The sequence below is a fragment of the Vombatus ursinus genome, unplaced genomic scaffold (genome assembly GCF_900497805.2).
Source record: "Vombatus ursinus unplaced genomic scaffold, bare-nosed wombat genome assembly UNPS02014773.1, whole genome shotgun sequence".
NCBI classification, from domain to species: Eukaryota; Metazoa; Chordata; class Mammalia; order Diprotodontia; family Vombatidae; genus Vombatus; species Vombatus ursinus.
In genome coordinates, this window is record NW_020954551.1 from 32,392,121 (window position 1) to 32,417,787 (window position 25,667).

The 25,667-nt window shown below is 40.1% G+C and overlaps 1 protein-coding gene across 1 annotated transcript in view; it reads left to right on the plus strand.

Annotated features, from left to right (window-relative positions):
- The window catches only part of LMCD1 (LIM and cysteine rich domains 1), an 80,038-nt gene that overhangs the window by 35,953 nt on the left and 18,418 nt on the right, over nucleotides 1-25,667 (plus strand). The window contains exons 3-4 of the mRNA XM_027864112.1: nucleotides 7,620-7,875; nucleotides 21,589-21,924. Of these exons, the coding sequence (XP_027719913.1) occupies nucleotides 7,620-7,875; nucleotides 21,589-21,924 (592 nt within the window). The remainder of the gene's footprint in view (nucleotides 1-7,619; nucleotides 7,876-21,588; nucleotides 21,925-25,667) is intronic.

Below are 25,667 nucleotides of genomic sequence, written 5' to 3' on the forward strand. Positions count from 1 at the left end.
TGTGTGTGTGTGTGTGTGTGTGTGTGTGTGTGTGTGTGTGTGTGTGTGCTGGGAGAGTCATTTGGAGGAAGGGTACCAACAACTATGCAAGTTACTATATACAAAATATAGAGAGAGTAAATACAAAGGGATTTTGGTGGGGAAAGAATACTAGAGACTTGAGGGAGAGGGCAAACCTATAGGAACTGGCATCTGAGCTCTATTTGGAAGGAGGTTAGCGGTTCTAAGAGGTGGAGGTGAAGAAAGAGAACATTCCAGGATGGGCATGGGGTAAAGCCTGGGCAAAAGCACCAAGGCTAAAAAAAGACCTGAGGCTCTTAAAATGCATTCAGTCCATAACAGCCTCTACCTCTAATCACCAAAGCAAAAGGGGAGATCAGCAAGGATTTTCCCTTCCCCTTTCCATCCTAACCCACTGTGGCTGCCCTTTTGGTGACTTGTCTTTCTCTTCAAGTTTGCTCTAAATATTTATTTGAACCTAGATAGAAATGGCAAGGAGAGGTGGCATTGGTATATAATGTGATTTTTTTTTTATCCCCCTTCCCCCAGGCTGGTTTACCCTAAGGTCAGCCCTTCTGTACTGACACAGCCCTTCTGTACTGACACGATATATGGGCTATGTTGTTAATCAGGGAATATGTGTTGAGTAAGCACATTGGACAAGGGGCTCTCCAGAGCATACAAAAATAATTGTGATACATGATATGCACACGCCTCTACTAAAGTCCTTCCCTGGTGCCTCATGGCCTAGAAGTGACCCTAGATTCTTGAAGGCCAAAGAGTGAAATCCCAGCTAGATTTACCCAGCTAGAGAGCTTTACAGCACGGACCTGGGGGTTTGATTCGATTCAACAACATTTATTAAATGCCTATTATGAGCCAGGAATGAACATAAGTTAACTGTTTCAGAACCAACTCAGCTAAATTAGGAAAAGCTATAAAGCAGACAGTTGATTTCTTTGTTTTTGTTTTTGTTTTTTTTTGGTGGGGAGGATGGTTGTCACAATATCTTAAAGAAACCACCTACAAGAATCATATCATGGAGGGGTTGGGATCTACCTCTGTATCCACACTAAAGAAATCATAGGGCTTTAGAATTATGGAATTAACTATAATTGCAGAGTTCCTTTCAAACACTTTCAGATCTATATAGCGTTACCTCAGTTTACTCTCAACACGGATTTGTGAAGTAGCCAAGACAGATGGCATTATGTCTGTTCTATTCATGAGGAAATCACCTGGAATCTCAACATACTGTATCTCAAATTCAGAAAGCCAAAGTCAACTTGAATTTAAAACAGAATTCATTCTATCTGACCTTGAAAAATGCCACTCTTCCAGATTTTTTTATTTTTATTAAAGGCATCACCATTCATCCAGTCACTCAGATTCATAACCTCGGGCATCCTTTCCTCTTCCTTCTCCCTTGCCCTCCATAATCAATCAATTGCCAAGTCTCGTAAGATTCTACTTCCTCAACATCTCTGCCATCCATCCTCTTCTTTCCATTGAAATGGCCCTCATGTATCACAGTAACTTCCTGATTTGTCTCCATTCCTAGTCTTTTCCTTCTCTAACTCATCCTTCATATAACTTTCAAGAGAGAGATCTCATGTTAGGGAGAAAGAGGAGGAAGGGAATAAGTGTTTATATGATACCTACCATGTGTTGGGCACTATGCTAAGTGCTTTTTACACACATTATCTCATTTAATACTCAAAACAATCTTACAAGGTAGATGCTATTATTATCCCCATTTTACAGTTGAAGAAACTGGGGCAAACAGAGATTAAGAGACTTACCCAGGGTCATACAAATATCTAAGGTCAGATTTGAATTAAAGCCGCACAGTGCTCAACTCACTGAGCCATTAGCTGCCTCTGTGATTTCTAGTCAAGGCTGGCCTATGTTTGGATCAAAATGGCATTTTACTTTTATTGAAATCCCATTCTGAAGTCTTGTGTTGGCATGGAGTTGATACTGAATTCTCAAAATCTATGCCAGCAGAGGATAATTCTGGTGGATCCTACCAAAGAGTAGGGAGTGCAAGAAAAAGCCTGTTGATGGACTTTCATTCAAGGATTAACCTCACTGACTTTGGAAAGGCTCACCTCTTGAAGGTTAAGTGTTCATGCAATTTTTAGAGACAGCACCCAGGCTAAGAGACCGTATCTACTGAAGTTTGATGGAATTCTAACACAAGGGAGGCACAGCAGAGTAGAGAGCTGTGCTCAAAGTCAGGAAAGCCTTGGGTTTGAGTCCCACCTGGTGACACATACTGGTTGTATGACTCTAGTCAAGTCCTTAGACCTCTTAATGTCCAAGAAATTCTCTAAGAATAAAAATTGCAGAGAAGGTGTTAGATCTGCATTGATAGAGAGAATTCCTCCACTGGGATTCCCTACGCAAAGTTATTTACCAAAAAGAAAAAAAAAAGACTTTAACACTAGCCCTACTCAGAGACCCCTGATAGGTTAGCAAATACTACTATGACTAATGATAATGATAACATCTGATTTTACGTGGACTTTTAAAGTTTGTAAACACTTTTACCTACCTTATTTCATTTGAGCTTCACGATTGCCCTAGGCAGTAAGTATTTCATGTAATACTATCCCCATTTTACAGAAGAAATTGAGGCGATCCTTTCCATACCCAAACCATGTAAACAGAAGCTAAGTCTAAATAAGTTGAGCAGAAAAGCCTAATGAATAACCAGTGAAAACTGAAATAAGGAACTAGAACCATAGAATGTTGAAGGTGGAAAGAACCTTAGAGATCATCTAATTTTACACAGGAAGAAACTGAGGCCTGCAGAGATGACATGATTGCCTGAGGTCACACAGGTGGTCAGTGGCAAGAGCTGGGCTACCAATCCAATGTTATTTCCATTCCACTCTCTAGTCTTACCTTGGCCTCTTAGAACCTCATTCCTTCAAGGCTCAGCTCAAGTGCCAGCACCTCCAAGAAGGCTTTCCTATTAATAACAATTACTGTTAATAAATAATTATAAATTATGATTAATTATATAATTAATTATAGACATCTAATTGATAATTGATTGTATCATTGTATTTGATAAGTAATTGTATTAATAATGAATTGTGTGTTGGTTGTGGTTAATGTAATTCATTAATTTATTATTATTATTATTATAAAAGCTAGCATTTATATAGACCTTTAAGGTTTGCAAAGCACTTTATGAATATTAGCTCATTTGATCCTTATAACAACCCTGGGAGGTAGGTACTATTTTTATCCCCATTTTCCTGATAAGGAAATTGAAGCAGAGAGGTTAAATGACTTGACCAGTGTCACATAGTTCATAATCACACAGCTCTATGATAGAAGTGTCTTTTCCTTTATGCAGGGCTGCCAAGACATTGGGAAGTTGATCATTGGTGTCCCCTCTGACTTCCCTTTTGCTCACCTTATGTAGGTCTTATCTCAAAGTCTTGATCATAGGTGGCTTGCCAAGATTAGAAAAGAGCTTATCTATCTTTCCTTTCTGAGCTTATAGAATTCAAAGCTAGAAAATATTTTAGGGATCTTCTAACTCAACCACGCCTCTCTCATTTTATAAATTAGCAAATTAAGGTTCACAGCTGTTAAATCACTGACCTCCTAAATTGATTCCCTTAACTCAAGTTTTGTTCTTTTTTTTTTCCCCTCTCCAATCCATCCCCCAAAGACCTGCTAGTGATGCTGGCAACCTAACAGATCTGACCATGTCATTCGGGGGCTCAAGAAACTCCAAGGATTCCCTGTTGTCTCTGGGATAAAAATAAATAAATAAATAAACTCTTCTGTTTGACATTTGAAGCCTCTCCCAACCTGGCTGCAACCTCTCTTTTTGGTCTTATCATACTCCCCTTCCTGCACTCTAAGGTCTAGCCAAACTGGACTTTTTGCTCTTTCTATTTCTGGGCCTTGGAATTGGTTATTCCCATGCCTACACTGCTCTCTCTTCCCACCTTGGCCTCATAGAACCTCATGTTTCTTTCCAAGCTCAGCTGTATGAATCTTTTCCCAGTCCTCGCCATGTGCTCTCCCCGCCCCAATGATCTTGTATTTACTTTATGTCCTGTCTACACTTATTTAGGTGATGTTATACCCCCCTGAGGGGATGATAGAATGTAAGTTCCTTGAAAAGAGGGACTTTTTTTTTCATTTTTGGCTTTGTATACCCAGGGCCTAGTATGATCTCTGGCATATCATAGGCATTAAATGAATGTTTGTTGATTGATTTATTATCCAAGATCACACAACTAATAGGTAGTATTCAAACACAGATCTTCTGACTCCAGATCTGGTAACATGTACAATATGGCAGGGTCTCTCTCACAATAAGATAAAAAATATAAAATGAAGAGAGCAGACCAAATAATCTTTAAGATCTCCTCCAGCTTGAAGGTAGCTAGATGGCACAGAAGAGCAGATTCTGGAATCAGGAAGACTTGAGTTCAAATCCAGCCTCAGACAACTAGCTCTGGGACCTTGGAAAGGTCACTTAGCCTCTGTTGGCCTCAGTTTCTTCACTTGTGAAATAGGGATGATAGTAGTATCAAATGCTTCCCAGGGTTTCTGTGAGGATCAAATAAGAGATTTATACAGTGCTTAGGACAGCGCCAGGCATCCAGAAGTCACTTACAAAATGTTTGTTTCCTCCCTCCTTCCCCTCACTTCTCCTATTTTGCCTCTTTTTGTGTTACCAGCATTTAGCAAAGTGTCTGGCACATAGTAAGCATTTAATGAATATTAATTGATTGATTGATTGATTTTTTTCAGCCTTGTTTCCCACTACAGCCTCTCACATACTTTTAGGTGCATGTGTTACTCTTATTTGCTTATCAGCAACAAGATGGCAAGTCTGGGGATATGTTTACCTTTTTATCTTCCATAGTACCTAACACAGGATCTGGTAGAAAGTGTATGCTTAATTGTAGTTTGTTGAATAGATGAACTTTTATAAAGTCCATAAATGTGGTTTACTGCAGCTCCAATCTATTCCTGTCTTGAATTATAAAAGTGTACATCACCAAGCTAGATTACATGCCAAACAAACATTCAGTTCAAGTCCCATTACTGTAACAGACTGGTATCAATTCTAGCTCTTAATGAGTCTGAAGTCACAGGGACACAGATTTAGAGCTGGAAGGGACCTCAGAGGCATGGAGTCCAATCCCACCCCACACAAGTTTTACAGATGAATAAACTGAAGCCCAGAGAGATCAAGTGTTTTGTCTACACAGCCAGTAAGTGTAACAGGCAAGATTTTAACCCAGGTCTTCCTGACGGCTATCAGCTATGATACATTGATGCCAGAGAGGCAATGAAGGCAGGCAAGAAGATGGTTGTTTGGGAGCTGAATTTGCCCAACACAGGGTGACAAAGAAATGGTACTGGCCCAGAGCAAACTCAATTTCTCTTCTCTGAATGGAACTTTCAGTCTAGCTAATTTGCTGTAAAGGTTAATTCCCAATTCACAGAGAAATATGATTCCAGAGTACAGTGGTGAAGGATTTCTTCAGTGCAAATACCGTTCAGAGTATGTATGTCAAAAGGGGCTGGGTTTTCTGAGCATGTGGAGAATTTCTCATTTTATTTCATTTTAACCTTCTTCTCAAATCAATCTAGTCTTAGCATTCTACATACCTAGAACTTGTTTACATGTCAGTGGAGGGAGAGAAATCCCAGATGGTGAAGGGGGAGGGAAGGAAATTAGAGAACAGGGACACACACACACATACATAGTATGAGGGTTGTGTGGCAATTGTTTGTTTTGAGGTGGCTTTTTTGGAGGCAATGAGCTTAAGTGACCTGCCCAGGGTCACACAGCTAGTATCTGTTTTGTGATTCCAAAAAATTATCCATTTCTTTTAATCCCTAATTGTGGTGGACTTCTAACAACCTCCAACTCCAGGGGCAATTCTGAGCAAGAAAATTCTCAGCAACAATTCCGTCTTTATCTAAATTTTGAGCAAACTGTCTTGAACATGATTCAGTTTTCCCATATTCCTTTTCTGGAAGAGATCACTTTCAACATATATTTGATGATAAAGAACAGAGTTTCTTCCCTCAGCTAACTCTGCTGCTGTATAGTTACAGTACTGTTTAAGAGATATTCAATCCCATCAGCCTCTGGATACCTACAGCGAATACAAGAATGTTGGAAAGGGAGGGAAATTAGATTACCTTCTACTCCAGATCTTTCATTTTATAAAGGAGGAAACTGAGGCCAAGAAAGCTGAAGTGATTTACTAAGGCTCACAGGACTAGAACCTGCAGACTTAAAACTAGCGCCCAAGAGTTCTGACTTCCAACATACTCTCCTTCCCATAACAGCATGCTCCTTACATAAGGTATTCTTACTTCATTATGCACAAGGCCTTAGGCTAAGCAATGGGAATACAAAGATAGAAATAAAATATTAACTGCTCTTGAGGAGTTTATAGTCAACTGGGGGTAAGAACATATACATGAAAAGTCCATTTAAAATACACACACAGCAAATAAACATTTTCAGGAGGTGAGACTTTGAAATAAACACTGCTTGCAAGGCATGATGGTGCATACCTGTGATCCCAGTTACTGAGGGATCTCGAAACTGATGATCTCATGAGCTGGGCTCTGCTGATCAGGTAGCTGTATTAAGTTCAGCATTAACATGGCGAGGCCCTGGGAGCGGGGGGTAAGTGGCTGCCCCAGCACAAATTAGAAACAAAACACAAAAGCTTGCTTGCTGATCAGTGGTGAGTTCCCCTTAACTGAACAAACTCTTAACATGTAAAAGCTAGGGAATTAGAAACTTAGTCTATCTCTAGTGAACCTTTCAAAAGGAAAGGAATGATTTTCCTGCAATCAGGGAGTAACAGTGTCTGGATATCTAAGTCTTAGCTGCATGCCTTCAAGTAGCCAGATTCTAATGTGAATATTGTTCAAGACAAGTGTCAGTATTTGAATGTTACAAAATTACTCTTCTTTGCACACACAACTATGCACTCTCTCTCTCTCTCTCTCTCTCTCTCTCACACACACACACACACACAAACACACCCTCTTCCCCAAGTTAAGCCAAATTTCAGCCATTCCGATATTTCCTCCTTAGCTTCCAGCCTTCTAATAGGTTTCCTTTCCTCTGGGTGCTGTCCACTCTTCCCCAAGAAACTTCACAGCTGCCTTCTGTCAAAGTGCACTAACATAGCCAAATGTTCAAGTATCTGTTGTTATGGGGCCCATAAATCTTAAGGGAAACTCCTGGAAGCATCTTTTTAATGAATGAGCCTTCCTCTGTCACTGAAAGGCAAAAAATCAACTGCTTTTTTTTGTAGGAGAAGGAAGGTGAGGGACAATCTCCCTTTCCCCATGGGAAAGCAGCAAAAATCTGTCATATTCCACATCACCAGCACATTCCTTGCAGAAATATCATGCTGGCTTTTCCCAAATAAGGTTTTCAATCACAAAGGCAGCTCCTTGTCTAGGGTCACAATCTGATCCTGCTGCTAACCTTTCCAAGAGACTTAAGTTAAACTTTGAGCTTTCGAAAGAGCAAATGCAGCCCCAGTCATACTCATAGCCAAAGGATGATCTCACTTGTCCCACCATCCTCCCCCCCACAGGAAAATATGCAAGTCATGCAAATGCAGCTATGAAGATCACAGCCTGAGCTCCGAAATGGAAGATGATCGGAAAATTGGCCGCTTGCTGACAGATTCCAAATACTCCACCCTCACAGCCCGAGTCAAAGGAGGAGATGGCATCCGCATCTACAAGAGGAACCGGATGATTATGACCAACCCTATTGCGACAGGGAAGGACCCCACCTTTGATACCATCACATATGAATGGGCTCCTCCAGGACTGACTCAGAAACTGGTAAGCGTATCTCACTAGCCTTGAGAAAGCACTCACCTCCTGAGGGCCCTGAATTTGACAGGCTGTTGCTTGGGGACATAGTGCAAAGAGTATAATTCAAATCATGCCTTTCTTCTGTTCAGATATCATATCCATGTGATATTTCTTGTTACTTGTTACTCAACATCTAGAGACACAGGACAGCAAAGATGGCTGGTTACCACCTGTATGGCCACGGGCAATGCCCTAGATATTAGTTTACTCATTTGCAAAATGACAGGGTTGTACAGAGTGGTTTTTGAGGTCCTTTCCAGTCCTAGGCCTATGATTCTTTGTCTATTCATTCACTCAACAGCCCAAAAATTCAGTTCAATTCAACAAATATTTATTAAATGTCTGCTCCTATGTAAGGCACCATGATGCTAGGTGCTGGAGATACAAAAACAGAATCCATCAGTTCCTGCTCTCGAATAACCTACATTCTTCTGGGGAAATGCAACATTTAGACAGATAAATGAGTCAAGTGTGAGAGGCAGTGTGACACATGGCAGAAAGCACTGGAAGGTGGGAAGAGCACTAGATTAGGAAGAAGGCTAGCAGGTTCCACCTAGGTCCTAATTCTTCCTCTAGCTATTAGAAAGAGCATCTAAGGGTTTGGAAGTGGGAAGAGACCTCAGCAGACATGTGTGCAAGCCATACACTAAAGGAAGTCATGCTATAACACACTCACCAAGTAATAATGCAGCTTATGCTTGAAGATTTCTAAACAGAAGTATTCCACCTCAAGGCTCATCTCTTGAGGAACTCGAATATACTTTGGGATGGCTGGAATTGTTAGAGGTTTTGGTTTTTGTTTCTTCCCCAACACAACATCAAGCCTAAATTTTCCTCTTGGCAAATTCTACTGGTTGCTCCTGGTTCTGCCTTCTTATTCGGCCAAACAGAATTCATTTTAATTGTTCTTCCATATAACAGACTTTCAGATACTTGAAGGCAATTCACCCCAATCACCCCAAGCCCTCTCATCTCCATGCTAAGCATGCCTGGTTCTTTTAATGATCCCCATATGCCATAGACACAAAGCCCTTCACTAACCTGACTGTCCTCCTCCAGATGCTCTATAGATTTGATGTAAAGCCCTCCACCTCCTCTTGGGTCCTCTGTTGCCTCCTATGTAAAATGAGGGAGTGGTACTAAATGACATTGAAGATTCCTCATATACAAATACTGAATTCTAAAATCTTGCTCATCTATACCTTTGGGTTTCCAAATTCGCCAAGGGCAGTTTAGTTGTTATATGAAAACTCAGGCATGTATACCACCATGTAAAAGCTCAAACGACTTACTGGGTATTTTGTAGAAAGGATTCTTGTTTACCTTAGTGTTGGCCTAGATGGCAGCTGAGGCCACTTCTGAATCTGAGATCTTGTGATTCAGGGACCCATTATTTCCTTCTAGTCAGCCTCATCCTGCATGGAAGAGAAAATATATATATATATATATATATGTGTGTGTGTGTATATATGAGCAGAAAAAGCTTCCTAACCCTTCCCTACCCAAGTAGGCTGGTTTCAGAACAAGAAAAAATAAAACTAATTTTGCCCTCATCCTGAGATGGCTTAATTCTCTTAATTTTGGGAATCTCAAAAGAATGGAAAGGCAAAGGAATTTTTGGCAAAAATTTTAGAAATACTATAAAAATTAAATACAGGATATTCCTCCAACAGACCCACTGTGATTTTTAAACATTTCTTCAAAACCAACAAAGATCAAGGAAGTTGAGAAAAGCATACCTGTGGGTAGGAGAAGTCAAGGATAGCTTTACAGATATAATTTAGTCAATAGTTTTTAAAAGAAATATTTCACTTTGGAAACATCCTACACAATTATTTCTAAGGTTCCTAATGTACTTAACATGCCCTCTTTTTTTAAGGTTTTTAAATGGCATTTTCCCCAAGTAGATGTTTCTACCTTTTATTTCATTCCTCTTAGCTATACCTTACCTCTCAACAAGCTGCTTTCTTGAAAGAATTTGGTTTGATTTCTGTTTCTTGGGTTGTAAATATCAACATGCCTTGGGGGACCCACGGCAACGTGATATTGTCATAGAAAACTAAAGATGGAAAGGATTTTAGAAATTATCTAGTCCAACCCTCTCATTTTACAGATGAGGAAAGTGAGGCTCAAAGAGTTTGATTAAGTTACTCAGGCTCATACAGCTGCCTATTGGCAGAGCTGGGGTTAGAACCCAAGTGTCTGAACTCCCAGTCCAATGTTCTTTCCACTACAGCATTCCTAACAAGCATGATATTCTAAATTTGTACTTCCAGGTTTCTTTTCCACTTTAAAGTAAACTGTGGTTCATTCATTTCTTTGTGTCTGCTGAAACCATTATTGATGACTGATGGTCTGAGCATGTTGAGCGTCATGACTCAGCAGTTAAGTCTGCAGGCCCATTTTCCCTCAGTAAATCATCAAATGGCCCCCTGCATCTGGGACTGCATTTTTGGTTCCTCTTTAAAATGACCTTCAGGGCACATCTGAATTCATTCATTACTTAAGGGGTCTGGCTGAGCTGTCCTAAACTTACCCAACTTATCTCTGTTAATGGCATAAATATTAGCAGTTCAACTTTAATATATACTCTTAAGACTGAAGTGAAATTGATGTATTCTTTAACTTAACACACGAAAGAGTCCTCAATGAATTTTCTTTTGCCTTTAAAGTTAAATGTTTTGGATGGAATACTAGGCTATGAATCAGAAGACCTGGCTGGTACCCTGTGATCAGCCCCTTTCCAACAGTGTAACCTTGAACAAATCAATTGCCCTCACGGTGACTTGGTTTCCTCTCCAAAATGAGGGAGTTGAACTGTATTTTCTCTAAGGATTCAGGTCCAGCATTCTAAATTTCCAAAGTATTACTCCTGACCCACCATCTATAGGACAAAACAGTGTTTGTTTTCCCTTTATGAGAATAGGTTTATTTGAATCCAATCATATTCTCTCACACAAATTGGTATATGGTTGTGATTGACTAGTTCACAGAAAATATGATCTCATGACCTAAGCCTCATTCACACCAAATTCTAAACTACCCAGCCAAATGTCATGAACCATGCCCCAACTAGTCGAGCACACAATGTTCTCATTTCCTAGTGCTAACATCACCCTCACCCAAAAGACCATCTTATTAGCCATCAACAATATAACTGCCACTTACAAAATACCTACTCTGAACGAGGTGCTTTGGGAGATAGAATGATACACAAAACCTGGTTCTTCAAGGAACTGATGCTCTAGTGGGGAGATGACATCTACACAAATAACAATATGACTGAATGAGGAACATAACTGCAAAAAAAGAGATACAAAACTCGAAGAGAGTTCTGGGAGGGAAAAAAAAATCTTAAATCATTATCCTTGAATAGTGCTTGAGCATTGACAGTAGCTCATAATGTCGTAGTAGAGACACGGTATGTCATGGTGGAAAGAACATTGAACTTGGAGTGAAGAAAAAAGACATTCAAATCCTACCTCAGACACCTGAGGCATTGAGACTGGGGACAAACAAACAAACGAATTATAAAATAAAATCACTTCTCAGAACCTTAGAGTCCTTATCTGTAAAATGGGAACAATAATATTGTACTATCTATATATTTTTTGTTGTAAAGAAAATGCATTGTAAACCTTAAAGCATTATGTAAATATGAGTTATAAATTGGACACAGATCTGACTGGGCCAGAAATTGACCCAGTCTGCTGGATAAAAACTTCTAGCAGTTAAACTGCTCCCCTCCTATCCCCCAAGGCATTTCTCCCAGGCTACTCCCATACATACTCCCATCCCTCTGCTTGCAGCGCTGCTACAATGCCCACCCCTACCACTGACCTTGATTCTGACTTTCTGAAACTTTACCCTATTTCAAAATCCACCCACAGATAGCAGAAACACAGGCCAGTCTGAATACCAACTCTACCATTCACTATCAGGGTAGCCTCAACCAAGACACCTACCCTTTCTAGGCCTCAGTTTCCTCATCCGTAAAATGAAGTTAGTGTGGATGGCCTCTAAGTTCCCTTCCAGTTCTGGGTCTATAATTTATAGTCAGAGCCACCAAGATCCATGATAGGTTAAATCACTTGTCAATGGTCACATAGTCAGTATGTGCCAAAGGTAAGGATTAAACTTAGAGCCACCTAGCTCCAGGGCCAGCCCTCTGCCCACTAACCCCAGGCTGCCTCTATAAACATAGTCTAGACCAAAGTCATTGCTGAACTCAGCTCTGCTTTTATGATGTTATGGGAAAATCCTGAGCCAAACCAAGGTCAGGGTGCCATAAAATTAGGATGAATTAAAAGTCAAAAGAAAAAAACAACCCCAGATCTGATAACACATTCCTTGCCTTGCCTTATGTTTGGACTCTGAATAGCACAGGACAGATATAGTAACACATGGCAGAACCTCCAGGTGCAGCATTCTAAAGGGTCACAGGCAAGACATGCTTTTCTTGCTCTGCTATTTCAGCTATCCAGTCCCTAGCTTGTCCCAGAGAGCAAGATCGTCTCTTCCTTTGCTTTCCTACTCTTCCTTCCTTTTCCTTTTTCTCCCCTTCCCTTCTCTTCCCTCCCCTTTCCTCATCTTCCCTCCTTTTCTTTCCCCTTCCTACCTCTTTCTTCCTCTTCTCTTTTTTCTTTCCCTTCCCTTTCCTCTCCTTCTTTTCCCTCTCCTCCCCTCATTTTCCTTCTCCTCTTCCTTTCCCTTTCCTCACCTTTTCTTCTCTCTTCTTTCTTCCCCTTCTCTCTTTTTCTCTTCCTTCCCTCTCATCTTCTCCCCTCCCCTTTCCTCTCCTTCCCACCTCTCCCTTTCCCTTTCTCTGCCTGTCCTTTTCTTTATTCCCCTACTTGTTCTCCCTTCCCCCTCCTCTCCTCTCCTCCCTTTCTCTTTTTTCTCCTCCCCTTCCCTCTCTTCCCCTTCCCTCCCTTCTCTTTGTCTCCCACTCTCTTTCCTCTTCTTTCCTTCTCTATCCTTCCATGCCTTTTTCTCTTCTTTAAACATTGCTCACACAACACTTAATAACATCTCCCCTATAAGGTAAGTTAAGGCAAGGTTTTATTCTACAAACAAGGAATCAAAAGCATAGACTCACAGAGCCCATGAGAACCTAGGCCATGCAGCTCCTGATCATTTTTCAAAACGGCAACGCGGTCCTGACTTGAAATGCTTGGTATAAAAGAGTTGCTGGACCACAACTCAGAGCCAGGATCTGAGTCAGTTCCAGGGACATGCTGGTGCCAGTCAATATTTTCAGTGTGAGTGATTATTGCTCACAGGTATTGGCAAATGCTGCAAACTGGGGCTTGATACACTATCTTGCTGATTGTCAAGACTTAAGAAATGGTGAAAATTAATAATTCAGATTAAAACTTTAAAGTATATCGTAGGTTCATTTTTCTGCCCAGTAAGATGGTTGTTAAACATTTACCATTGCATCCCTGATAGGCTGCCAAGAAGCCAACACATGATATCTCTAGCTATGGAAATCAGGGGCCAGTTAGGGAGAACCCAAAGGGTTGCAGTCCCAAACCAATCTGGGTCCTAAAATCATAGATTTTGAGATGGAAGGGACCTCAGAGATCACAAATGCCCTCATTTTATCAAGCAGGAAACTGAGGCCCACAGACATTGAATGACTTTCCTAAAGTCATACAAATATTAAGTGGCAGAGATGGGATTTGAACCCAGGATTTCTAACTCTAGATCCAGTTCTCATTTCATTGCCCCATAGTACTTCTCAGTTATTAGAATATAATTAACATTGGACCATGAAACCCAAATGACCAAAAAATAAAAATAAAAATAAAAATCTCTCCCAGTCTAAAGTGAACTCAGGCTGTGTTGAAAAGTTTTATTTTTGTGACTTGATGGACAGATCTCACTTTCCTCTCAGAACTCAGCTCTCCCATCATTCTGGCTTCCAATCTCAAAAAGTACCAAAAAGTTGCAGGAAAGGGAGAAATCACTGGAGGCAGGGGCAGTCTGCGAAGGCTTCACCAAGAAGGTGGGATTTTAACTGAGCTTTGAAAGCCAAGTGAATTTCAATTTCATGACATGGACCAGGGAGAGTCCATTCCTTAAAATAAAGGCTTGTATTTATATAATGCCTGAGGATTTAAAAGGCACTTTTGAATTAATGCACCCATTTTACAGATGAGGAAAATGGAGCTTAGAGAAATAAAGCAGAGTGTTCAAGGTCACAGTGTTAGAATTTGAACTCTGGTCTTCTTAATTAGAGAGTCAGCACTCTTTTAATAATGCCTCTTCTAGCCTGCTCCAAAGGGTGCCTAATATCCTTTGACTTCAAAAGAACAAAGATTTTCCCAAAGTCACTTAAAATCCTCAAAGGATCAATTTTCTTCTTTGTTTATGTTAAGGCAAGCTCTTGACCTTGACCTTGGACACTGAATGAAAATTAAGAAAAATGGAATATTCTGAAGGGTGCTAATCTGCACTTAGAAGCCAGAAGACTTGAGTTTTGGTACCATTTCTCCCTCTTGCTATCTGTATCACTTTGGACAAGTCAAAGTGACTCTCCCTCCCTGGGCCTCAGTTTTCCCATCTGTAAAATGAGAGAGGCAGACCAGCTGATCCCTAAGATGCCTTGCAGTTCTCCCACTCTATGGCCTTGTTAGTGCTATTTCAAGAGCTGGGTGCTCTCCAAAGTTGGATTGCCTGCTTTGAGAGCAGCCAACAATATTTAGGGACAACTGGCAGTCATCAAATCCAAGCACTCCCCCAGCCACCTCCGTTCTGTTCATTTACTTCATTTAGAAAACAACAAAGTCCCAGCAGCCTTTTGGTAGGAGAAATGCAATTTAATTCAATAATCATTTATTAAACACCTACTCTGTGCCAGGCACAGTGCTAAGTACTGGGCATAGATACAAAGACAAGAATGAAACAGTCTTTGCCCTCAAGAAGTATACATTCTACTGGGATGGAGTTTTGGGGAGTACATGTACACATAAAAGCAAAGACAAAATCCATGTGAAATAATTGCAAGGGAACTGATAGGGAGAGACAATATTATCAACTGAGAGACATAGGAAAAGCCTCTTGTAGGAGGCGGCATTAGAACCCTTAGTTTACCTCAAGGCTAAACTCAAAGGCAGAGGGGTGGAGAGAGGATGTTCCAGGCATGGGGGGAGGAACAACCTAGCAAAGCCATGAAGAGGCAGGAAAGGAAAAAGGAAGGAGCGCATAGGCCAGTTGGGCTTGAATGTAGGGTATATGATGGGAAGTCACAGGGAATAAACCCAAAATGACAGATTAGAGATATTAGAAAGGGCTTTAAATACTAAACATAGATGTTTGTATTCTATCTTAGAGGAAATAGGGAGTCACTGAACCTTCTGGAGCAAGGTAATGACATACTCAGACCAGACACTTAATATTCTTAATTTTAGGAATATTGATTTGGCAACTTTGTGAAGGATGGATTGGAGAGAGAGTGGAGAATGAAGTTAGGGAAGCTAGGTAGAAGGCAATTACAGTAGTCTAAGGAAAAGGCAGTAATAATATCTATCATTTATATGGTAATTTAAGATTTGCAAAGTACCTTACCTAGGTTATTTCATCCTCCTAACAACCCCATGAGATAGGGGCTATAATTACCCTATTTTACAGATGAAGAAATTGAAGTTAAATGACTTGCCCACAGTGACCCAGTAAGTAAGTATCTGAGGCAGGATTTGAACTCAGGTATATCTGACTCCAAGCCCAGTGCTCACTCCACTTGGCCACGCAGCTACCAAACAAAAGTAATAGCTGTGTGGGTGGTGAGGAGGGGATGTCTGTGAGATATATATTCAAAGTAGCACCTTCTAGACTTGGCCATTGATTGGATGTGAGGGCTAAGTGAGAATGTAGAACCAAAGACTGATGGGAATGAGCCCCATGTCTTTAGTTTCCTTTGGAACTTTCCGATTTATTGGCTTAGTGGTGGCAGCATGGTAGCGGTGTACTGGGGGTGTCAAAGGAGTTCTTTTAACTGGAAGAAACCTCAGAGATCATCTAAGCCAACCACAGAGGCCAGAAAGGTTGGCTAAGGTCACACTGCCAGTAAGTTACAGAACCAGGCTTCGAACCCAGGTTCTCTGCCTCCATATCCACATCTATTTCTTGAGCAAGTCACTTCTTTCAGGGCCTCCTTTTTGGACATCTTTGATATAAAGGGATTGAGCTGGATGACCTCTAAGGTCCTTTCTATCTCTAAAGATTACACAAGGGACTTCTGTCTCCATATTTTCCATTTCAATCTGAGAAATAAGATTCCTGAATTGCTTTTTACTATGATCTTACTTATTTTTTCACAAACCATTCCTGGTTCTAAAGGCTAGGCAGAGCTATCTCTGAAAGACAGAGTAATTCACATGGAAGATTTTAACATCGATCCATTCTTTTCAACTAACCTTTGAAAAAGCCCCAGGCTAATAGAGTTGAATTTCACAACCTGCTCTCCCGAGTTTCAGGACAGCTCCAGGCAATTGATACTTTAAAGTAAATCTATCTCTTCATCAAGCCACACACAGTTGGTCATTGGTTGGCTTTCTACTTAATTCCTAGCCAGCCCTGCAAATGCTAATCACAAATAAGCACATCTGTGGCAGCTGTAAACTGTGGTCTTTACAATACAATGGCAAAAGGCCAACTAGCCAGCCATGCTTGAAGCTACAATAGGAAAACTGATCTCCTGGGAAGGAAACTCCCTCCTCTTCCAGGCTGTAGGCCAGAAATGAGTTAACTCATTGGTTCCCCTAACTAAAGTGTAATTTAGAAAGAACTGGAATTCCACAGGGCACCATGAATCCCATGGAAAACAAATAGCTATCTGTCCAATAGATACTGTAGAAAACAGTTAGATGATCAAAGTAGTAAGTATTCTGTTGTTGAGTTGTTTCAGTTATGTCAGACTCTTCTGGAGTTTTCTTGGCAAAGATACTGGAGTGACTTTCCATTTCCTTCTCCAGCTCATTTTACAGATGAAGAACTGAGGCAAACAGAGTTAAGTGACTTGCCCAGGGTCACACAGCTAGGAAGGGTCTGGGATCAGATTTGAATTTAAGATGAGTCTTCCTGATTCCCAGCTAAGTGTTCCACGCACTACCACCACCTAGTTGCCCAGTATGTATTCCAGTAGCTGATGTTTAATAGACTCAGGGTGGAGGCTAGCTAGCTAGCTAGCTAGTTTCACAAGACCTGGACAAATGACTGAGCATAGATGAAAACTAATCCTTGCGCTTAGCAGAACAGATTACAAAGAAAATGGGGACTTTTTCAGATGTTCAAGAACTCTTATTTTTCCCCCTTTTGCAAATTAGCTAACTTCAATATGGAGCAAAGAATCACAATCAAAATAAAAGCACCTTCCAAAAAGTCTGGGACCCATGCATGGTATTTAAGTTGCAAACTCCTACAGGGAGGGAACCAGGCTAATCTGAACCGATTTTGCATGATTCCCTGCCTTATAAATTCCAGTTCCGAGTATCCTGGAAGGAAACCTATGTGGCAATTCCTCCACCAATGCAGATCTTAGCCCATCCACGACTTAATAGATAAATCCTAGGAAGTTGCCTGAGCCACACACAGATTAAGTGACTTAACCATGGCTGATAATTCTCTTCTAATCATGGGAAACTACATAATGTTGACCTGGCTCTGAGATGGAGTAGAAGTGTTTATTTCTCTTTGTCTTAAAGCATAGCCTTAGTCCCAGGGGATCAAGGTAAGCTATAGGCAAATCTGAGTGCTTCAGCCTTGTGTTCTCCCTATGTGTCAATTTCTCCACCAATACAGGTCCCAGCTCATCTATGACTTAATAGAGAAACTAGGAAGTTGCCTGAGCCATATAGAGGTTAAATGACCTGATCATAGCTATATAAATGTTATATCATTGTTGTTACTGTTATGATTATTATTACCATGGCCTCACAATTAGTGAACATCAGAGGTAGGATTTGAACCCAAGCTTTCCTAAAAGCAAGTTCAGCACTCTACTATTGCTATGCTACCTCTACAGCAAAAAGATTATAGAAACTTCACCTCCCTTTAAGATTTTGCCTTCTCCCCTTTTCTGGCCCTTAACATGGGTAATAATTATTTTTATATAATGAGTCAGAAACTAGCCAATTATGTGTAAGACAGTCAGACAGTTATCAGTTATATTGATTTCTCAAATCAATTTCTGAATTTTATTTGCCTTGAAACATGTTAATTTTACTCTTTAGGGCATACACATCAGTGCTTTTGATCTCAGCAAACTATGAAATGCATTTAAATCTCTTAATGATTTCATTACAATTTTCTAGGAAAAGTAATATAAAATAAGACTGCCATTTTTTTTAAATTAAACATACTGCCTGTATATGAAATTAGGTGCTGACTTTCAATTTTGAGGGAAACAAAATCCATGTAGCAAAACTAGCAAGATAGAATTAATGTCAATTTCAATTATGCAAGTGTCAAGGGAGATAAATGACCCTGCTACATGTTGCCCTCCTCAGACCACATCTAAAGCATTATGCTGAGTTCCAGGTACAAGAAAGAGCATCTAGAGAAAGGCAGTATGGGTAATGAAGAAGCTTAAGTCCATGTCAGATAAAGAGCCATTGAAAGAACTAGGAACATTTTGGCCTAGAGCAGAAAAGATGAGAAAGGGAGGGTGCCAATGAGGAAAGGGGGAAAGAGGAAGGGAGAGAGAGATGATAGGTATCCTCAACTATTTGAAGGTCAGTCATTGGGAAGAAGAATTAGGTTTGCTTTATTTCTAGCCCCAGAGGTCAAAGTTAAGAGGGATGGATGGAAGAGACAAAGAGGTATATTTAAGTTTTGTAGCAGGAAAAACTTCCAAACAGAATTATTCAGGAGTAGAATGACTTGCCCATTGGGAAGGAGTAGGTTTTCTGTCATTGGAAGTCTTCAAGAAAACAAGGAACGTGTGCTTGTTGGGAACATTGGCTGTGCCCAGGCACTTATGGACTAACTCAATAGACTTTCCTTTGGACTGCATGTCATATCTTGAACAATATGATTTCTTCATCCACTTAGCTTTTCCTGTGTGAACCACTAGGCCAGTCTCTTGATTGACTATTGCTCTCACAGAGGAGGCCTTAAAGTATTTCATTGTGGATGAGATAATCACCAAGGTTCCTTCAAGCCCTAAATCTGTTACCCTATAATGCACACAAAAAAATAGTATCTGGAAAACCTCCTGTGCCATCCAATCCAATCCAATAGTCACTAAGTTCCTACTATGTGTAAGATACTGTGCTATGCACTGAGAATATGTGAAACAATGAAAGCCAGTCCCTGTCCCCAAGAATTTTGCATTCTACTGGATGGACACAGCAGTAAAGAAATGAGGAAAATCTGAAGTCAGAGAGAGCTCTAACAACTTGTAGAATAAGTAAAGACTTACTAACAGAGGCTCCTAATCTGGGGTCTGTGAATTTTTTTTTTATGTTGGTAATTTTCCATATAATTTGCTTCTTTTTACAATCCCATATATGTTATTCATTAAAAAAATTATTCTGAGAAAGGACCCATAGACTTCATTAGCCCGCTAAAGGGATCCATGACACCAAAAATGATAAGAATTCCTACAGAGGAGGTGGAATAAGAGCTGAACCTTGAATGAAAGTAAGGGGCAGTAATGGGGTAGTCCCACATCCCAGGTATGTACAAGAGTCCGTGTACACTCACAATGGTAGGAGAGAAAGAAATGAATTGGCAAGTTGGGAAGAGCAATCACTTTTACAATTGTACCCAATTCTTTAAGATTGGGGCCACCTTTGGTGAGCAGGCATCTAACTGTTTTGTGCCAATACTCAGCATCATTGAGCAAAGTTATTTCCAAGGTTGCATCTCTTGTAGACTCTCAAATGATCTTATCAAGGATATGAATTATGCTTTTGGAGGAAAAGCAATATTTTGCTCTACCAAATGTTGTTACTTTTAATAATAAGCAAACCCTAGCAGTAGCAGTATCTTATATTCTCTACACCAGCGGTTCTTTATCCTGTTCTGTAATGGACTCCTTTAGTAGTCTAGTGAAGCCTATGGATCCTCTCTCAGAATGCTATATTAGACCCATTAAACAAAATACATAGCACTACAAAGTGAATCAACTATATTGAAATACTGTTATGATTTTTTTAAGGTCAAGGACCTTAGAATAAAAACCTGTGCTCTCCATCTTTTAGATGACTATAAGATTATGAAAATGTGGTCTGCTGTAGCTTAGCTACAACACAGATTATGTGAGGTGCAGTAGTATGACAAAAGGGTGGGCAGGTAGGTTGGAGCTGGGTTGTAGAGGGCCTTGAATATCATGATCAGTAACTAGTGAATTTTCTTAGAGTTGGAAGTGGCTTCATAGTAGTTTAGTACAACCCATATCTGAAAAATAATTCCCTCTGTAGCATAATTGGCATGTGGTCATCTAGTCTGTGCTTTAAGATTTCCACTAGAAAAATCCATGACTTCCCAAGGCATACCATTCTACTTTGGAATAATTCTAACTGTTAGGAAGTTTGTCCTTATATCAAACCTAAATTTGCCTCTTTGAATTCCTATCCACTGCTCTAGCTCTTCTCTCCGAACAGAACAAATTTAAATCCATCTTCCACAGGGCAGCTCTTTGAAATAAATAAAGACAGCTATCATGTTCCCAGTAAGCATTCTCTAGGCTAAGCTCCCCATATCATTCAATGAATCCCCATATGGCACAAACTTGAGCATCCTCACCATCCTGGTTGGTACCAGACATTTTCCAGTAACTGTTGTCTTTCCTAAAACTAATGATGTCCAGAACTGAACTTAACATTCTCGATATGATCTGACTAGGGCTGGGGAATTTTTCTGCTTTATTTGGTATGCACTGAGGAACCACTTTAGGTTTTAATATGGAGGAGCTGCATCATTATTGTCTTATATTAAGAAGATGACTTGGCAAACACATGGATAATGTCTTGGGAAAGGAGTTAGCTGAAGATAGGGAAACAGGAGACTCTCACATAATGATTGAATATATATGTATATATGCATGTATATTATATATGGGCTATTCTCCTCTCCTTTGTCTTCCCTCCTCTCATTCCCTCTAGATTTTAAATTCTAAGAGATCAGGACCAAGTCTGAATAACATTTGTATCTCATCTGTCAAAATGCTTTACATATAGTAAATACTTAAGAAACAGGAGGAAGAATGAATGGATAAAATATGGCCTAGATTGGCTTTTGAAGGTTCACTAAGATTTTGTAAGTCTAGGAGAAGAATAAAATAGAGAAAACAACATAAATCGAGGCATAATGGGAATGGTCATGGAATGGTTTGCCAGAGAGGAATGCTGGTGGACAGTTATGTAATTGGCCCGACAATAGCCATCATTGTGGGAGTGGAAGCAGGTTTTCATTACTTCTCACTTTAAAATAAAAAGCTTTGTAAATTGATACTTGACCAGTCTGAGAACAACCCACCATTTCTAGTGGATAAGTGATAAAAAATGATTTTTTTTATTAGCACCTGCTGTGCCTATTGGACAGGGTGAGATAGCCCAAGTGATAATACCAATTACTCTTTGTAAGGAGATAGGTTGGCTTTTAGTGCTTATTTGCAATGCTCAATTAAAGATTCTTCTGGGCTCTAGCCATGTCCTGTTTCTCCATTGGCAGGCTATCCACTATATGGAATTGATTCCAAAAGAAATGCAGCCAGTCACAGGGACTGAAGGAGCCTTTCTCCGCCGGCGACAACTGATGAGGCAGCTGCCAATTTACGATCAGGACCCTTCTCGATGTCGCAGCATTTTGGAAAATGAAGTGAAATTGATGGAAGATTTTGTCAAGAAATACAAAAGTGATGCCCTTGGAGTGGGAGAGGTAGCCCTCCCAGGACAAGGTGGCCTACCCAAAGATGAGGGAAAGCAACAGGAAAAGTCCGAAGGGGCAGGAAGCACACCACCCACCACAAATGGAAGTGTTGGTGACTCAACAAAGGAAGTGGAATATGTAAGTATTTTGCCTATTGTGGGTTTCATTTGGGGTTCCTAAGTTTCCTTCTCTCTCAGCTTAAGAGCCTGTCTGGGCTAGATTCAACTTAACTCAACAAACATTTAATTAAGAATCTGCCTTGTGCCCAGCAAAGTGCTAAGCATTGGTGATGCAAAGACAAAATGAAAGTCTTTGTCCTCAAAGAGCTTATATTCTACTGGGATGTACATGGATAAGTAAATTTAAAATATATTCAAATGAAATACAAAGTAATTTGACAGGGTAGCATTAACATTTGGGGAAATCAGGGAAGGCCTCTTGAAGGATGTGGTAGTTGAGAGAGTCTTGAAGAAAACCAGGGCTTCTAAGAGAAGAGGTGAAAAGAGAGAACATTCTAGGCATAGGCTATAGCTAGAGCAAAGACAAAGAGGTCAGAAATGGATGGTTCCTTCCAATTCTGTCATCCTATAAAGTAGCTGAGGTTGACTATTGCATTGATGTGATATTGTTATCTTGAATTTCTCCAAGGGCTTTAAGGATAATATTGTCTATCAACAACTGTTTTAAGGACACATAGCAACTATTTTAAGGAACCATTAGCAGCTATAAGTTGGACCACAAAACAGGTTTTCCTGTAAACAAAAGTGATAACAGGCAGCAAAAGCATTTGGCCTTTAGGGCTAGCCCATAGGCTCCCAAAGTGGGAGATACCCCCCCAGGGGGGTTGGAACAATCCAGGGGGGCTGTAGCAGCCTCAGGTGCAATTTGGGGGTGTTGAATAAAAATAAAGTGGAGGTAGAAGCATAAGGCGAGAAGAGAAGAGAAGGAAATTTGGAAAAATCATTTGTACATGTTTCATCTGTTGTGTAACAGAGTTAAAACCAGAGTGATTACATTATTTTCCAAATAAACACACAAAATGCAAGTTATAACCAATCAATGGTCAAGTCCACCAACAGGTCTTAACAAGCAAATGTTGACAGGTGAGCATGTTATACATTGTTGGGAAGTCCACATGCATGGGCAGGAATATGTGTGTGTAATGACTTGTTTACAATATAATACTATATAGTTACATGATGCAATATTGCGTCATCAAAATTTCAATGCAGGAAAAAACCCACAAATACACAATAAATTATTAAATCTAAGATGTCATTTTAAAAAAATTTATATTTTTTTTGAAATGATACAAATTTTAAAAAGTTAAAGAGTAAAAGAATGTAAATTTCCAGGGGGGTAATTTTTTTTTAAAGGAAGCAGTAAGCCAAATAAGTTTGGGAACCTCTGGGCTAGTCCAATATTTTGCCTAACATTCATCTTTCTCTACCTATATATTCTTTTTCTTCAGCAATCATAAGCTATAGACTATTTCTCTTTTTTCATCAGAAATTATTTGCTTTGTACTTGCTTTGTATTTGCTTTGTAGTTCTTATAAAGTGTTTTATATGACTTATTTTAATCGAGCCTCACAACAACCCAATGAAATATGTTGTGCTGTATTTGGTCCATTCCTGTGATTCCATTTGTGGAGGGAATTCCCATTGAGGAAACTGTTTTGTACCTCATAGTGACAGAAATTATTATTTTACTATTATATTAATAGCCAATTATTAAATTGGGATCCAGGCTTTACTACTCAATTTCCTCATTAAGGTTCAGCTCTTGGTAAAGTGAGTCTCTGAAGGACATGGAGGAAATTACCTCTAGCCCTCAAGGAATGTGCTCTTCAATCTTTGGCAGGACCCCTCCCAACTAGTAGACCTAATTTCTGTTTAAACAGAATCCAGTCTGGGCAAGTTCTTACCCTAAGGAAAGGAGCCTCCATTAGAAGTTAGGGTGACCCAGTTCATGAAGGAGAAAACCAACCAGATAGGACTGGATGAAAATGGATTCCCCTGTCCAGGTTGCTGGAGGTTGCTGAGTTTCAAGATCAATCCACATTCTTAGCAGGAGGAGCTGAAGATTATCACTTGTCAGGGACATTCCCTTTTATAAAGGTACTTAAAGCCTCCAGGGTCTCCTTTGGGCATCTTTGGTTACCTAGAGAAACCACTGACCATCCGTTTATTGATTGCCAACTAGCCCAATTAATAAATTGACAATTAATAACCAGAAACTCTGTGGCCTGGAGGCTCTCTTTTCATTCATTTCCATAGCCTTAACGACTTGTCTATGTGCTGGGAAGATCAAGTGACTTGCTTAAGGCTCCCCAGCTAGCATATGTCAGAGGTGGTACTTGAACCCAGCCCTTTCTGACATGGAAGAAGCTCTCTATCACTAGTTCGTGCTTTCCCTCTCATGAATTGTCATCCCCATTCTTTTAGGAAACAAAAACTGAGAAGTTGTATTATTGATAGGGTTATAAGGTAGAGAGCCAGAAGAAGTCTCAGGAATCATACTTTGTTGTTGTTTAGTCGTTTCAGTCACGTCTTGACTCTTTATGACCCCATTTTGGGTTTTCTTGACAAAGATACTGGTGTGGTTATCTTTTCCTTCTCCAGCTCATTTTACAGATGAGGAAACTTGGGCAAACAGGGTGAAGTGACTTGCCCAGGGTCACACAGCTGGTAAGTGTCTGAGGCCGGATTTGAGCCCAAGAAAATGCATCTGAGGCCCAGCACTCTATCCACTGAGCCACCTAGCTGCCCACAGTCAAATTCAAATAGAAGCTGTACATAAGATTCCCTGTGGGCAGCATATTGACTTAGAAAACTACATATTAATGTTATCTATGTTCTAATGTATTTTTTTATTTCTTTTGTTAAATATTTCCCAATTACATTTTAATCTGGTTTGGATAGCACTAGGGAGTGTCGTATGGCCTGCAGGCCAACTGTTTGACCTCTCTGATCCAATCCATTGCCTAGTATATAAGAGGCATTTAATAAAAGCTGATTGGTTGGTAGCCCAAACATCTCACTTAACAGATGAAGCAACTGAAGTCCACTTTCCGAAGACTATCTCAAGGTCACACATTTAGTAAGCAGCAGAGCTGAGATTTGAGGTGCTGTAGTCCTATGACTAAATTCAGCCATCTTACCCCAGCGCCATTTCTGTTTTAAGTCATGCTAAAATGTTCATGAGATTTCAAGCTAGGCGGGATCTTAGAGGCTATCAAGGCCAACCCCTACATTTTACAGATAAGGAAACCGAGGCCTAGAGAAATAAAGTAACTTTTTCATGGTCACACAGTGAGTGTCAGAGGTAGAATTGAAAAGTCTTCTGATGGGGCAGCTAGGTGGCACAGTGGATAGAGCACCAGCCCTGAAGTCAGGAGGACCTGAGTTCAAATCCGGCCTCAGACCAACACTTGACACTTAATAGCTGTGTGACCCTGGGCAAGTCACTTAACCCCAATTGCCTAAAAACTAAAAAAAAAAAAAAAGTCTTCTGATCTTGAAGCTCAGCATTCATCCATTACCCCACATCATTCCTAGAGTCAGAGCTGAGACTCCAAATCAGTATTTGTGACTCTAAGCCCAGTGCCCTTTCCATGATACTGTACTGGTGGGGGAAGGGGAGAAGGGGTAGATGAAGGAGAGATGAGAAGAAGGGGAAGAGAAAGGGATAAGCATTGTATAATTCTTATAATGTGTCAAGCACTGTGCTAAACACTTTACAAATTTTATCTCATTTGATCCTTACAACAACCCATGAGTTATGTTTTGCAATGATCTCCCATTTCACAGTAGAGGGAACTAAAGCAAACAGAGGTTAAGTGATTTACCCAAGGTCACTTGGCTAGTAAGTGTCAGAAA